Source organism: Agelaius tricolor, unplaced genomic scaffold (genome assembly GCF_023055355.1).
Source record: "Agelaius tricolor isolate 1412-34295 unplaced genomic scaffold, bAgeTri1.0.p SCAF_3, whole genome shotgun sequence".
In the NCBI taxonomy this organism is placed as follows: domain Eukaryota; kingdom Metazoa; phylum Chordata; class Aves; order Passeriformes; family Icteridae; genus Agelaius; species Agelaius tricolor.
This window is the reverse complement of record NW_027269263.1, coordinates 49530647-49546600: the sequence shown is the minus strand read 5'-3', so window position 1 is coordinate 49546600 and position 15954 is coordinate 49530647. Positions and strand designations below refer to the sequence as shown.

The following is a 15954-nucleotide window of genomic DNA, read 5'->3' as shown; positions in this document are numbered from 1 at the left end:
CAGCATTTCAGATTTTTGTTCTGAGTTTCCAGAAATTCCATGTGTAGAAAATTTGTTAAAGAAGAATACAGCCAAGATACATAAGAATTTATTTTCTTAGTTTCTGACTGAGAAATGATTGTGCCAAGCCTTAGGCAATTAACTGTTTATTCAGGCTGTGCAAATATATCTGCACTGTCTATGGAGCTTTGGTTAATGACCAGACTCTGAATTCCTTACATTTGCCCTGGATAAAGTTTTTAAATTTGCACTGATGAGGAAGCACTGAACAGGACATAACAGCTGCACTGCAGCCTTCTACTCTGACATCCAATGTGACAGAATATTTACCAGAACACCTCTTGCCTGGTGCTGCTCAGTTTGGCTCTCAACAAAATCAACTTAGGAACTCCATTCAGATTGCTTTCTTGAGGACTGTTCTATGTTTTGTGACATGACTAAAACACCTCTTATTAATATAGATCACAATGCTATGCAATACTTGGAGTATCTTTTATTTCAAGCTAATGACTGTTTGTTTAATCAGTTTTACCATTTGTAATAAAAAAATAATTCTCCTTTTAAGTTAGCATAAATGTTAATTAAATCTTCTTGCAACAAAAATATTCTTCAAAATAAGTGAGTATTGCTTACAATGTCTTTTCTGGACACTGCTAAACCATCTGTATAAGACAAGAGTTAACAGAAAAACACTATTTTTTTTTTTTCCTAAGAGAATAATCATGTATTTTAAAATGTGTTCCAGTTATTTAGGTTTCTTTCTACTAAGAATGTTGAGGTGTTTTCTATGAAATTTACCATCCTTGTAAGCTTTCTCCTTCTGTATATGCATATCATATATAGGTAATTTTTTTAGATGTGTTTTTTATCAGATAGCTTTTGCTGTTTAATACATAGTCTTCATATTCTTAAGTCATGCACAATGAACAATTAAAACTGGAAAATTAAAAACCTGCGACAGAGAAAGCTTGAAAAATAGTTATAAAACGGGAACACAAATTTTCATGTATGTAAATAAAACAAAGAAATGGAAATCATCCACATTTTACTTGTCAAATTCCAAGAATCGCAGTCATCATAACTGACCTTCTCATTTTCTGTAGTAATGGTATGAGTTCTTCCTTCTTCCTCCCCCCTATTTTTTTTACTTCGCTTGTTTCTATTAGGGCCAGAATAAAAAAAGAAGTTGTGTTTATATGTCAAGAGTCATGACATCTGGAGTACAGCTGAATGCATTATTTCTTGGTGAGAGTGTTACACAATAAAGCTTGACTGACATTACACAAAATCCAAGATGCTTTCTGATCAGCTGATTTAATTAAAGCAAGATATTTGGTTCTGCACAATGCCTGTGCATAATCTATTACAAGCCTTTCAAAGGTACAAGGATGTAGTGTAAAATGTTATTAGATTGGCTTGCATGACTTGTCATTCTGTTTGCAGATACCTCAAATCAGCTATGCATCCACAGCTCCTGAGCTGAGCGATAACACCAGGTACGACTTCTTCTCTCGAGTGGTGCCACCAGACTCCTACCAAGCCCAGGCCATGGTTGACATCGTGACAGCCCTGGGGTGGAACTACGTCTCCACACTGGCTTCTGAAGGCAACTACGGGGAGAGCGGTGTGGAGGCGTTCACGCAGATCTCCAGAGAGATTGGTGAGTGTGTGTTTACCAGGTTTGGTATTTATAGCTGCTGAGCTCTGGTTAGGTGTCTGCAGCATGATCAGAACACCCGTGGGTGGCTTACCTGGACTCAAGTGGGTGATTTTGCTTCTTGCGTTTCTGCCAAGGTGGCAATTCTGGCAGCAGTTTAAGAAGAGAGGCAAAAAATAAATCTCTTAACCCCTTTTGGAAAAGGAAAGCTCCTTGATGACTTCGGGGCAAAAAGCAACCAGATGCTGAACTACAGCCAGATTTGAGGAAATGCAATTTTTGATTCAGCTTAGGAAAATTATGGTCCAGCTTTTTCTGTGTTCCAGCACAGATAAACCTAGAGGTTTTAATTTTGATGAATTTTAAAAACAACAAAACCCCTCCATTCTGAAGTAAAAGACATAACCTTGCCGTTTTTCCCTCATAATAAAATGTGCTGTACAAATACAGGTGCTATGAGAAGTATATTTAAGTCCCTTTGATCCTTTCAAAATTTTTTTTCACACTTTCATAGTTTTTTCTGGCCTGAAAAAAATTACTGTTTCTCAAGAACAGTGAGTTTTGGATGCCGAGGAATAAGATGATGAGTAGCAGGTGGTTTGAAAGAGGGTGGAATTGGTCTTTGACCAAGTACAGGGTTAAATAACAAACAGTTTTCCTGTCCTTCCTCAGAAAACCTGGGTTAATCAACTAGATTTGGCTTATTGGGCATGTTCATATAAACTCCAGTTCTTTTGAATCAGCTTGGGTGAGAAAACATGATAATACCTCCCACTTTCACTATCTGCATGTGAATACAGAGAGCATCTCTATAGGAAGGCACATGGGTGTTTCAGGTCCTTATGCTTGAACCATAAAGGTAAGTGATTAGTTGCAAGAACCTGGTTGTAGGATGAAACTACAGCCATTTTTGACATTAGGGAACCAGTGTATGCAATATGCTTACTTGTTTAACTGATAAATGTTCTTTTTCTAGCTTCTGGTCATTGCTGTCAGCTCCTAGGTGTGTTCATGGGACAGCCAAAGCTGCCTACTGTACGTTGCTTTGTTCTGGGGTTAGCAAAGGCATGGATAGTTCTTTCACAGTTCATACCTAAAAGAAATAGTACATCTATGGCAAATAGATAGGCTTCTCCAGACACCCACTGGATTCATTTTTCTTGAAACCATCTGCAACACAGCTAGTTCTGAGTTCTAAAACTAAACAGATAAAATACAGGACTTACTGTTTCCCATTTCCAGGAGTATGAGAGAACTTCAGATGAGTGCAAGCAAAAACTTTAATTACCTTATAAGCACAATCGCTTGAGTTTGGGTCAGTTGGATCTCCATTGATCCTGGAATAAAAAAAGACCTTTGTAATTTGATAAATAATTAACATGAATAAGATAAATAAATATTATTAATAGGATTGTGAATCCAAAGCTGTTAAAATCATCAATAGGTGTCCTAAACATTATTAAGATCTGTGCAACATCAAAAAGCATAATAAGTCATGATTAGTGGTTTGATTTTTATTTTTTTTTTCCCCTTGTGATATATGTTTTCTATGAGAACACTTGATTTTTGGCAACCTCTGTGCCCCCAGCAACTTACCAACTGTTGTGGGTATCAGGGACTGCAATGGTTCTAAAGAAAGAAAGCAGAGGGAGGCAGGACAGACAAACAATTTTTATTTCCTAGAAAAATACTCAGGTAAGCAATCAGGTAAATTGTATGTAACCACAGGGACATGATGGATAACCAGTGCAGAATTGTCAAGAACAAATAGTATCAAATCCATCTAATAATTTTCTTTGACAGGATAACAGCTTATAGCTGGAGAAAAAGCAATTGATGTGTCACATCTCTCAAATTTTGTAGTGTTATCTCAATTGTCACACATAATATTCTCCTGAGCAAATTTGGCAATTGTGATCCAGGTGTAAATAGGCTGGATGCAGACCTATTTAGAAAAGTTTTCTCAGAGAGCCATTAGCAATGATTTCTGTTTAAATGAAAGAATGTGTTGTGTGTTGGCAGTTGTTTAAGCTGGATAAGGTACTAGCCAATATTTTCCTGTTTAACCCAGATGGTCTTGGAATGAAGATTACTGTAAAATCTGGAGGTTACTTTAAGGTCAGAAGGACTAAGACTAGGACTAGGAGAGTATCTAGAAGAAATCCTTAGAGTCCAAATATGAAAACACTATCTGGAAAAGGACAAATTTAAGACACCAGCAAGGCAAGAAGGATTTATACAATGAGGAATTCAAACATAATGGTCAGAAAATACTATTTTAAGAAATGATGCAGTGATGACAGTAAATTATAACCCATATTCCTGATTTTTAATGGAACATGCAGGTGGACATACCATCTGTAAAATAATTTGAGTCATCTTCCAATTTTTCCGTCAGTTGTTGGAAATCATTTTGACTCAGTACAGGTTTTGTCCCTCACTTTGGAAAAAGTGAAACTCCTCAAGCAAGAGTAAGGACAAATCTCAGAAATGTGGTTTGTGAGGAACAGCTGAGCAGGGGGGCTTAGTTCAGCTGAGGAAGAGTTGACTAAGAAGAGGTGATAGAAACTGTTTTCAAAAAGGCTTTTGCAGGAAGGTGGAAGACCACTTGTTCATCCAAATACAGTAATATGTAAACAGAATAAAATATGTAAACAGAAATAATGGAATTAATAATATCTAGCATGATTCTGTCTAGGTTTGAAGAAAGGCCCTTGTAATGTTTAAGACATTAAGTACTATATCAGCTTAGCTGGGGACATTTTGGAACCTCCATTGATAAGGATCCATGAGAATGCATTAGGCAAACACCTGCCCAGTGATTGTGTAAGTGTACTTAGCTCTTGCTCGGGGCTGGGGTGCAATGGATGATTTCTTAATGTCCCTTCCAGCCTGATCCCATTATCCACTGTCTTCAGACTTTCCATCTGAGCCATAGGGCTGGAAATGCTTTTAAAATGGAAACTGAAGTGCATCTGACTATAGTGTCTGCGTAGGTTTACAAAAATCATCACATACTATAAGACTGCACACAACAGCAAAACTTGCCAGGTCTGTGTTAATGAACAGTGCATTAAGAGAACCTAATCAGGACAATGTGTCTCCTGTGCAGCTGGCATACAAATGTACAGGACACCTCAGCTCCTTGCTGAGTACTTTATATCCTGCTTAAGATAAGTAGCCAACAGCTGGAAGCAAAATGAATGTGAAGATCAGCTAATGAAAAGCAAACAATTGAGAAAAGGGTGTGAAAAATATTGTTATATTAATTTTTGAGAAAATTTTAGTGTATGAGAAGATGTGAGGTAGCAGATTTGAAAATATAAATAGGAAAGCTTTTTCCTTTGGTTTGTTATTTATACTGTCTTTTTAAAGAAGAGGTGAAAAAGGATCAGGGTTTTACCTAATTTTAATAACATTAATTTAATGTACTTATTTAGTATAATGTTGACAGTTTGTTTCTAATTTCCAGTTTGATTGGCCCTCTGTTCTACTTCTATTTCTTGATCAGTAATAGAAGAAAAGGGAAGAAACAGGCTCCCAAATGAAATGTGGAATACTGAAAAGGTCAAAGTGGTGCCACCCTGACATGTCACCAAATATATTACATATCATAATCTGCTCTAATTTTAATGACAAAGATCCTGTCTGGGACAAAGCAGAACTGGAAATTAAATATTTTACATGACAACGATTGGAAGGAGATTATTCCAGCTCATTCTTCCATGCATTGTTTAAAGACAATGATTAAATTTATAGAATTTTCTACTCCCGTTAAAAAGTTAATGATACCACTGTAATCATTTTGACATCATGATCAAATCATTTTGGTACATTGACCAAAGGAATGAATTCCTACTAAATGCTTAAGTGTTTAAACATTAAACTGAAGCTTGACTCGCTGATACAAACTAAAATGGGGGAAAAGAAGGAAGTGCATTTTACCAAGTCTTCATTAAACTGTCGTAATAAATGTTAGTGTTCTATTTACTTGATGTTCATTATCTTTGACCAAATAAATGTTGGAAAGTTTCTGATCCAACTTTCCATTAATGGTTCATTTCACCTGTTATTAGAAAACAAATGAATTTACCATTAGAGAGAAAATCATGGGATGCTTTTTTTTGTGGTTTTTTTTGTTTGTTTTCTTTTTCCCAAAATACAAAAGCACTTGATTCAGACAACTCTCTTTGAGTTCAGAATACTTGCTCTGTGTGATGTTTGTACTGGAAAATGGAACAAATCTACAAATAATATATGAAATGCTACATGACAAATTTTATTCACCACTATTGGTCAACTGCTGATAGGCACTGGCAGTGAAACACATATGAAACTTTTAGAAGAGGAGGTAAAAATGATAAAGGCAGGTAGTGGAGCCGATTGTTAAGAACATGTGCAAAACTTTAGCACTGCTTGCCCCTTTTTGCTTGTAAGTTTATTTCACATATCTTGACACAGGTGTAAAGAAGAGAGCAAAGAGTATTTACTCAAAGAACATTTTTTAATCTTTGACTAGTTGAAAGAACAGCTTCATAGCAGCTTTATTCCAGAAGAGAATAGTGCACTTAATATGAGGGTGTGACCTTGAATACTTGTTTTTAGGAACAAGGTTCTGCAGTTTTACCTACTCCTTTTATACTGGTACATTGCAGTTAACAGCATTTTTCTGAGGAGGGACTACAATTACTTTATGATATTTCATAAATTGTATTATTACAGTGGCAATGAAAGCTGTGTATTAATGATAATGGATGCTGGTGCTGACTGAATGCTACAGTAGAGTAGCTTTGTTTGTTTCAGACTTCAACACTGGTAGCTGTCTTTTGTTTACATAGGAAATGGTCTGTGACGTTTCTTTGACATTGTTCGTAAATCATGTTTGTCTCTTGTCAGTTCTTTCACAGTGTTTACAGTTGTGCATTGTACCTCTGCTTTTATCCAAGTTATTGGATTGCTTCTTCACAGATGAATCACAGACTAATTAGGGTTAGAAATGATTCTGAGGATCATCTAGTACAGCCCCCTTCCAAGGCAGGGTCACCTAGAGCAGGCTACAGAGGAGTTTGTCCAGGTGGGTTTTGAATGTCTCCAAAGAGGCTAAATTACCTTTCACAATTTCCTGACTTCAAATTTTCAGTGGGGAAAGTGGAAGTGTATTGGGAAGTGGGGAGGGAGTTTTGAGCAGGAAAATAAAACTTAAGGGGTGCGGCATTTTCTTTCCACTTAAACTTTGATAATTTAAAATAAAATGGGTTGCTGTTAAGATTAATTCATATTTCCTGCAGTAATCTCTGCATACGTTTGATGTAAAGCTAAAGCTTTTTGTATTTTGTTAAGTAAGATGAATGGACTTCCACACCCCAAAGATAGTGTTTAATGGAAGATTAAAAAATCTTGCAACATGAAGATGAAAGAAATACAATACATGAAATGTAACCTTTTCCCGAGAGATATTTCTGCTTTAAAGTCTGTTTTCAGGCATAACAAATTAATTTTCACAACTAATAGTATTCTAACATTCCCTTGCTAAGGGTAAACAGTTTAATTCAATTTAAGTTTTATTTTCATATTTATGCAGATAAAACTCTATTGATAGAACTGTATTTCAAGCTGCAAGCTGTAATTAATAATAACACTATATAATTGGCTAGAGGATCTTCAAAGTAATGTTGAAAAATTTCAAAATCAGATGGTAGGTGTATTAATATTGCAAAAGCCTGAAAATTACTCCAGCAGTTTTTAATATTTGTACCGATTAGTACCTGATAAAGAACAGTATAATTTCTAGGGATTTAAAATGAAGGACTGTTTTAATTTCTCTGTGGTGCTAATCAATGTGATATTCTTTAGCAATAATTATTTCTTTTCTCTATAGTTTTAGTGAGATAGAGCAGTAAGCATACTTTCTGTGTATGCTCTCTGACCCTCCAGTAATTGTAGGCAGAGGGACCTAAATACTCTTGAGGTGTTTCTTCTTAAGTCAATTAGTTAAGGCACTTTTAAAATGTCCTATAGGAAGCTTAATAGCTGTAGTACTGTAAGTACTACAGAAGTCTCTATAGTAGGACTTTTTTCTTCCTTTTGCTTCATTTGAACACCAGATGTTTGCATTGGTTGTGACCACAAATTCAAAGAGTAGTACAGATGTCCAGGAAAGTTTGTTTCATCAGTGCTTTTAGTGCTATGACTCATTTGTAGCCATTTCAAACTTCTTAACTTAGTAATGATATATAAGTTGATTTTTAAAAATGTGTAAATACAAAAAAATTATGTGATGAGGATAATTTTAAGCAAACAGTCTTATTAGATTAAAAATTAGATTCAACAGAAATATTTTGGTTGAAATATATTGTGTGATGGCCTGTGCAGGGATTGAACCTCCACAACCTTGGTGTTATCAGCATCATTCTTTCACCAGCTGAGCCAATCTCAGGGTCTAGAATCAGATATATTCATGTTAAGATATATTCATGTTACATCTGATAAAGTAAAATTGTTGAGGCACTTGAGTTTTCTGAGAAAATTTCTTTTGTCTCTCAGTATGTCTTTTTGTCTTGAAATGGTTTCTACTAGTTTTAAATATTTAGCATTTTTTTAGAAGGCTTTGCTTTCTACCTGGAGAACTGTAAGTTTTAAAAATTGTGTGAGCAATGCCTCATGATGGATATTAGCAATATACTCTTAGTTTCAGCTTTTTGTGATCTGTGGCTGCAGTTAAAGTAATGAAGCCCTGGAACTGTCAGACTGAGCCAGTCACTGCAAGTCAATATCTTGTCTCCAGTGGTGGCCTCAATACCTGGAACAGAAAGACACCAAAATCTTACTTAGTCACTGGCAGAAATACTTATCCAAGGAGTGTTCTGCAACTCCAGGCATTTTGTGGTTGATAGTTAGATTTCCTGAAGCATGAAAATTAATATCCATTATAATTTCTTTCTGTTACCATTTTCCCACTTTAACCTCACTTGTTAAATATTCTCATTTGGATGCTACAAATGGTATGCAGGAGAATCCAGTTAACCTCCTTCATAGTGTGCCTCCTTACTTAACTCTGGGTTATAAGATGTGAAGTAATTTCAGTTTAATGGTTTCAGTTGTCACTTCCTGGATCCTTTATTTCATTTATATCTCTGGTAAGCTGTGTAGCCATGACTGAACACTCCAAGTAAAGCTTTACTGTTGATTTATGTAGTGTCATTGTCATCTTATTTTTATTCTCAGCCCCAATCTTTATGCATCCTGATAAATTGTAAGCTTTTTCTGTGGGCTGCTGGGTATCAAGCAAATTATTTCCAAAAGCAATCTGTTCTGACACTCAAAGTTTATTAACAAATGGTAACAGCTGATTTAGAGCCCAATGATGTGTGTGAACAATTCCAGGTATTTCTGCCAGCCTGCTCTCCACTGTATTTGTCAATAGTCAATATTTTTCTATGACATGTTTGTTTATCTATCTTTGTGAATACTTTCTCTTCTATCTGCTCTTGTTTATTTCAAATAATTTTATACCATTTACAAAATTTCCAATCTTTCAATTCAATACACTCCCTCTCCTTTTGAAGATGTTTGTGTTAAATCAAGCCCTTGTAGGCATTTCTAGAGCACATGTTTATTAACCTTTTCCAGTGCTGAGTTTTGACTGTTTCTTTCTATTCCTTCTACTCATTGTTTTTGATCCTTGGGAGTTCCTTCCCTCTCCCCACTCCCCAATTTTTAACTGTTCATCCAAAAGTCTTCTAAAAACTGTTATGAAGATTAATATTCTTATGCAAAGCTGATATATCTGTTTTAATAGTAACTGCTGTTCCATGCAAAGTACTAAGAGCAGAATGCAGAGAGATTTGAATTTACCTTATAAATGTATCTTATACAATTGTATGCCCCTCCTGAATGCCTTTCTTCTTCAAGGTGCTTTAAACTATGTAGGATCATATCTGCTACTGTACCGGGGTACTGGTAGTTTGAGGGTCAAGGTTAGTAACTTTGCCAGCTTGAACTTTTGTTATTGTCCAGCTGCACATGAAGCTATTGACTCAGTCATGTAGTCTATGGCCTTTAAAATGTTAGATTAGCCCTAAAAGAAACTTGGAATTTCTTTCTTCAGAATTCTTGACAACTGATAGTTTATGAATTGAGACAGAGGGAAAATGCATTATGATTTTTGTACAAACTTCTGTATTACAGCTGAAGCATATTTTGTTCAAATTACGGTATAATTTTATTTTTGATAGCTATAAAATGGAACAGAAAATGAATATTTAATCTGATTGGTATGCAATTATGCCTTCTGATATTAAAAAGAAAAAATGAACAAATGTAACTGAGACTTCATTTTCAAGATTTTCAACAATTTTGTCTAAATGGTAATATCTATCAGAAAAACGTAATCATAAACATTAATGTTACCCGTTAATTATCTTTTCTTCCCTCCATAGGCTAAATGTTGTTAATAAATGGTGTATGTGCATGATATATAGTCCACTTTCCTGGGCCGTCCTATGGATGTCTGGGAAGCTGTTAAAGCAGACAGTGCTGTTTTTTTTTTTCCTCTGAAGATAAAGCAAAGTGAGAAAACAGCTATTCATCATTCTGTGTTTATGTAATAGATGTGTGACTTCATGCCCATTGTTATTTACTGTATTGTGATATATCTACCACAGTGGTAGGTAGATGATAGTAGGTAATGCCCACTATCTTTCTTTATATTATGGTAAATTTCAATGTGTTCTGGGGAATTGGTGGGATTTTCACTTCTCATTTTATTTCTTTATTACTTTCCCTACTTGTTCTACTGTTTGGATTGTCACTGGCTGCTATTTTTAATGTGCCATGCTAATACAAGACTCTTGAGCTTTGCTCTGCTGAATGATGTAGAAGGGTTGACTGAGTTGAATGTTACAATGCTGACAGTATTCTTGCAAGATTAAATGAAAAGAATGTCTGATTGTAAATGTCAAAGAAATATTCTTGTCTTCATTTTAAGTATTTTCTTTCTGTTCTTGAAGGCCAGGGGCCCATATTGTGCCCTGAGTCACAGTAAGCACATGTTTGCTATTAAACATGCAGTGGGGTAGATTAGCAGTAACAGCTCTCTCTTGGGTGTTCAGACTGGGGTAACCCTTCAGATAGAAGTCATTCCCTCAATTCTATTATCTCATGAACTTTCCACAGAGTTCCAGAGAACTCTGTTCAAAAAATAGTATGTCAAGAATTGCTCTTATTTGTTTCAGAAAAAACAGGCATATATATGCGCCTCACTAATATTTAGAAAAACTCCTGCATTGATTTTTTTTTGTTATAAATGAATGTTTTTTATGCAAATTGCAAGCTGTGATACCACCACTTTAAACTGGCATGACAGAAATATGCATATTGTGAAAACTCACAACTTATGAAAAAGATTTTTTTTCTTGCAAGAAAACAAAGTGTTTCTTAGGTCCTCTCAAGGACAGAGTTTTTTATGATGAAAAAAGAGTTGTTTGTTCCTCTACTTTCTTAAATACAAAATGATTAGAGACCTCATCACTTTCTAGAAGAAACTGAAAGAGAACTAATTGTTTAAAATGCTGACATTCTAGCAAAAATGCCAGTCTGTCTTTAATATTCTTCATAAAAGCAGGATATTTTGACTGGGCAATTAATCAAGAGAATGAGTTTCAAAACAATACCCTTGAGTAGCACAGGTGTCATGCAGATAAATCCCTGTGTTGCTGGGTCTGTACGCATCCCAAAATTTTCCTGCCACATCCTTCTGGAACATACTCTACAGCAGCATACAGGAATGCACATTGCCCTTCACATGCCTTCATAAGTCATCTTCTCCTTGGGATGCTTCCTGAAGTGCTGTGGTTGGGTTGTCATAGAGAGAGGAACAAAATTTCAACCCCCTTGTTAACACAAGAACAAAGGGGTTGTGGATTTCAAAACTGACTCCATTGAAATGTGTGTAATTTGTAGATGTTAGGGGAGGGATGGAGGGCTAAGAAAACCAAATATATCTCAACACCTTGATGTTTCCTGCAAACATTTATGCTGGAAATGTTCAACTCCCATTAAGGGATTCATGAGAATTGTATGATGAAATTAATCCTGAGGATGTTAATGCTCTATCAGGTAAGATCAACCACACCTTGTTGCAGGAGTACCTAGTTAAGGTCTCTTTTCTTTTAAAAATAGGAACAAAAAAATCTGAACGGAAGTTCTTTATTTTTTGTAGGGGTTCCTATTTTCCTTTTAACCTATTTTCCTTTATTTTGAGGGTGGGTAGTTGGATGTCTATTTATCTTCTGCATGGACCCCTTCCTTTAATACAGCATGCAAATCCTGAAACATCTTAGGCTCCAGAAGGATGAGAGAGAATGGTATTTTGCAGTCCCAGGAAATAAGCAACCTTCTTTTTGTAAAAGCTGAAGTCTGGTATGAGTACCATGAAACCTTGCTTTCATGATAGAGTGGGAGCTTATATAACACATCAGAGCCTGCTCAGGTCTTTGGTGACATTGCAGAGTTCTCATGGACAAAGGGAATAAAGCACAAACTGAGGGTCTTTCTGCTGCTCTGCTCAGATGGGAGGCAGATGAAGGCAGTAGATCTGCATGCACTCTGCCACGTGCATTGTCATACATTCCTATTGGATTTGGCATACATTGGCATGTTAGATTTGCTGTGAGATGCATTGCAATATTTGCTAGGGCCAGTAAATTGAGTTTTGTGATTGTAAGTAGTTTACCTAGTATGGTAAAGCACTTAAAGTGCAGATAATTATGCTGCTCAATTTATGAGAATTGTCAAACCTCATAATTAATTCCATATTATGGTATTTTATGGATTAATTCCTTTCAAAGCTTATTCAGGAGTTAGAAATATTAATATTTAATTAAAATATTTTGATTAGTTAATGTTTTTGGGTTTTTTGTCACAGAATCATTAGCTTTGTAAACTATAATGCCCCTTTCACAGAAGTGAAATGTTAGAGCCGACCTGAAGAAATTCTTTCTGTTGCTAAAATGTATGCAAAATGTGTTTTTTTCTTTTTTTTCCCCTCTGGTTAAGTGCAAAAAATTGGTTTAATAATTAAAAAGTAACCTAGAGAATGTTATTCATTGCATAGGTTTTTACAGGCTTAGTTATAAACTTTTTACTATAATTAATCTGCATTTCATTGTTAAATTCCTTAATTGCTTTGATATTTTAACTAATAAGATTACATGAGTTGGCAGTGATGACTGTACAGAGGCTTTTAAAGCCATGGAACTTTGAGGATGCTTTTTCTTCTTTGGACCTTGGTAGAATCTAAACTCTAGGTGGAGAGTGGAAGATTTCATGTGATGGCAAATGTTCAGTTGAGATGCAGAAGGACTTTTCAAAGAGGGAGCAATGGTAATGGCCAGTTTTTCCCAATAATGTCCATGAAATTGTAAGTTTGATAAGCTAAGGTCAGTTTAACTAGGATTGTCTTATTTTTCTTTGCCTTCTCTGATAAAAAATTTCAAAGAAGACAGGTTTTTGGAAGAGGACACTTGGATGTGTTCAGGAAATATGTTAGTGATGGAAGAGCATCAGTTCCCATATGCACACTTGCCACAGGCACTGAAAGCTTGTGACAAGCCCCTCTGGGCTACCTACACATCAGGTGCCTCTCAGGAGGAATGGTGAAAGGCATTCAAGGACTTCTCTGCTAGCTAGAGAATCACTCTGTTTCCTTCTAAATAACTCTTTCTGCTCATTTGTTATTTCTGTTGTTATACAGTCACAGAATACCTTGTGTGTGAAAAGATTATGTACAGGTTTAAATGGTAGAATTCATAGTCTTCAAATGCTTTTTTTTCCCCTAGTCCAATTACATAGTTTAGACAGAAGAAAACAGGGCAAATGAAAAGTGAAAGAAGGGGGCAAAAGAACATAAACAATGTGAAGAAGTGCTTTGTGGATATCTTCTGTTATCTGTTATCAGCTTTGAATTTATTATGTGCAGTCTAATAAAGTGCTTAACAAAATACAGTTATGTTTTGTTAGGAAGTGATTTTCAAGTCAGTGTAATATATTTCTGAACAGGGAAGTAAGCCCCTGAATTCTGCCCAGTTTGGTTTAACTTATGCACTGGAAGGTAAGGAAAACAAAGCAAGATTCAAGAGTGGACCGGAGCAGTTTATAAAAAGAACTGTTCAATTCTCATTTGCTTGAGACAGAGTGGAATCAGACTCAGAAACTCAGATGATCCTTTTGCACACTCTTGGTCTTAGGATTTGCTCAGGGACAGAACAGTTGTGCAGGATCAAAGCTTGAAAGTTGAGTTTGGGTTCCATCTGCCCCCTCAAATCATCCTTTCTTGCTCAAGCAATTTATCAGTTCTTTAGGAAAGTATTTTGATTGATGACTTGGTAATTTTATTCCATTTTAAGAGGATTTATTCAAATGAAACACGGGTCTTGAGTAAATGTTTCTTTTGATGGTGCACAAAATCCCTGTACTCTACCTTGCTCTGTTTTACACAACAGAAATGAAATACATCCACGAGTATTTTTTCACTCCAATTTTGAGATATGATTTTACAATCCAATTAAAAATATGTAGCTTTTAGCTTGGAGAAGCTAATGTTCTATACTAAATCATGGTTTCACTTAAAAAAGGTTGCTCTTGAAGCAGTTGTAGCTTATGGATTATTTGGCATATCAGATGTGACTGCTTTTTATGAATTATGATTTGTTAATTAAAAAACCCTATAAAACTATAAAAAGATGAATGCAACACCAAACATTCACCTGTGCAACTGAGCTCAAATCTTAGTTATTTGTGCAAAAGCTCTTTTTCTATCTCTGAAGGAGAGGAATCCCAGTGTTAGGAGATCTCCATGATTCACCATTTAGCAGACTGTGCCATGTGCAGTTGACAGCATGGTGAGAGAGTTTACACAGTGCTGTTGCTTTTGCTTACTCAACATTATTAATTCTTTGCTTCTACAATCAGTGAATTTCCCACCATTCTAATTCATTCCTTTTCATACATGTGAATAAATAGATTTTAGACAATTAATTGAATATAGGCTGACACCACTAAAATATAACATCATGAGACACCAAGATTAGCCTCAGCCCTTCTCCAGTTAATTTGCTCCATCAACATTTTATTCTCACTGCAATCATTGTTCACTGATAGCTGGATAAAAAATAAAGCAATCATTCTATCACAGAGGCAGTGTGAGGGGATGGGAGGGCAAGAACCTGTAATTTTTGAATTAAAATAATCATAATACTACTGAATCTGTAGGAATAAGCTAGTGGATAAAACAATGCTAAAATGGCATTTATTTGTCTTGTCTTTTGCATTTAATTTAAGTTCATTATAAAACTTAACACTAGGTTTAATCTCTTGTTTATTGATTATGTTCTACATCATGAGGAACATAATTATTCAAGTAAAACAACTTTTGGAAGGCAGAAACAAACTTGGTATTTGTCCATTTCAGGCTTATGAAAAGAAAGGAAGTAAAGCTCTCTTGTGGACTTGCACTATTTAATGCATTAAACTAGTTGCCAGAAAATAGTCATTTGTGATTTAGTTTTAGATGCAACATCCTGTGCTGTGTTGTCCAGTAACTGAGTGGTTCCTGCTTTTTCAGGTTTTTTTTATTGATTGTGTTGAGTTGCAGAACTTAGGGTATGTACATATAAATATTTGTGGTGGCAGTGGGGAGAAGAATGAATAGTCCTTGTATAAAAGTAGAGACAGAGATCAAAATCCCAAAGCTGATAGCAGAGTACTAGGTGAAATGAAAGCATTAAAAATGCTGTGTTCTAGCACAGGATCTTTGTGGGGGGGAAAAAAGCTTTAACTTGTCATAACTCGCTCATGAAAGCCTTTCAGGTTAAGAAAGAGGGGGAAAGGGAAAACATAAGATGCAGTTACTTGATGATAAATAAGAATTAATGATGAATAAGAGGTAGTCAATTTTGTAGTATGACATCCGGTCAGAGCCCCAGATGGCCTTTCAGCTGTCATTTTTTCCAACTTAACTCTCAGATATCCAATTAATTCCTTTGAAAGTTCCTGCTTGAGGCTTCTGGTTGCAAGCATGCCATGTCCTCAACACTTCAGAAACCCTTAGAGAAATCTGAAACAGTGGCTGTGATCAGGAGTTTGATTTACATAATTTGATGCTGTGATCATCTGTGGGGTTACTCTAGCACCAGTGGATGCTGATTTTTGGAGATGTGTGAATGGCCTTCCCAGGCTGACTGCAGCCAGGGCCCACCTGTCCAGGAGTGTGCCTTTACCTGTAGTGTCACACACATGCA

At 35.7% G+C, this 15954-nt stretch overlaps 1 protein-coding gene across 7 annotated transcripts in view; it reads left to right on the top strand.

The window, feature by feature from the left end:
* The window catches only part of GRM8 (glutamate metabotropic receptor 8), a 315531-nt gene that overhangs the window by 62448 nt on the left and 237129 nt on the right, over window positions 1–15954 (top strand). For all 7 annotated transcript variants that reach the window (XM_071423785.1, XM_071423779.1, XM_071423786.1 and 4 more), the window contains one exon: window positions 1444–1660. In XM_071423785.1, coding sequence (XP_071279886.1) covers window positions 1444–1660 — 217 coding nt within the window. The remainder of the gene's footprint in view (window positions 1–1443; window positions 1661–15954) is intronic.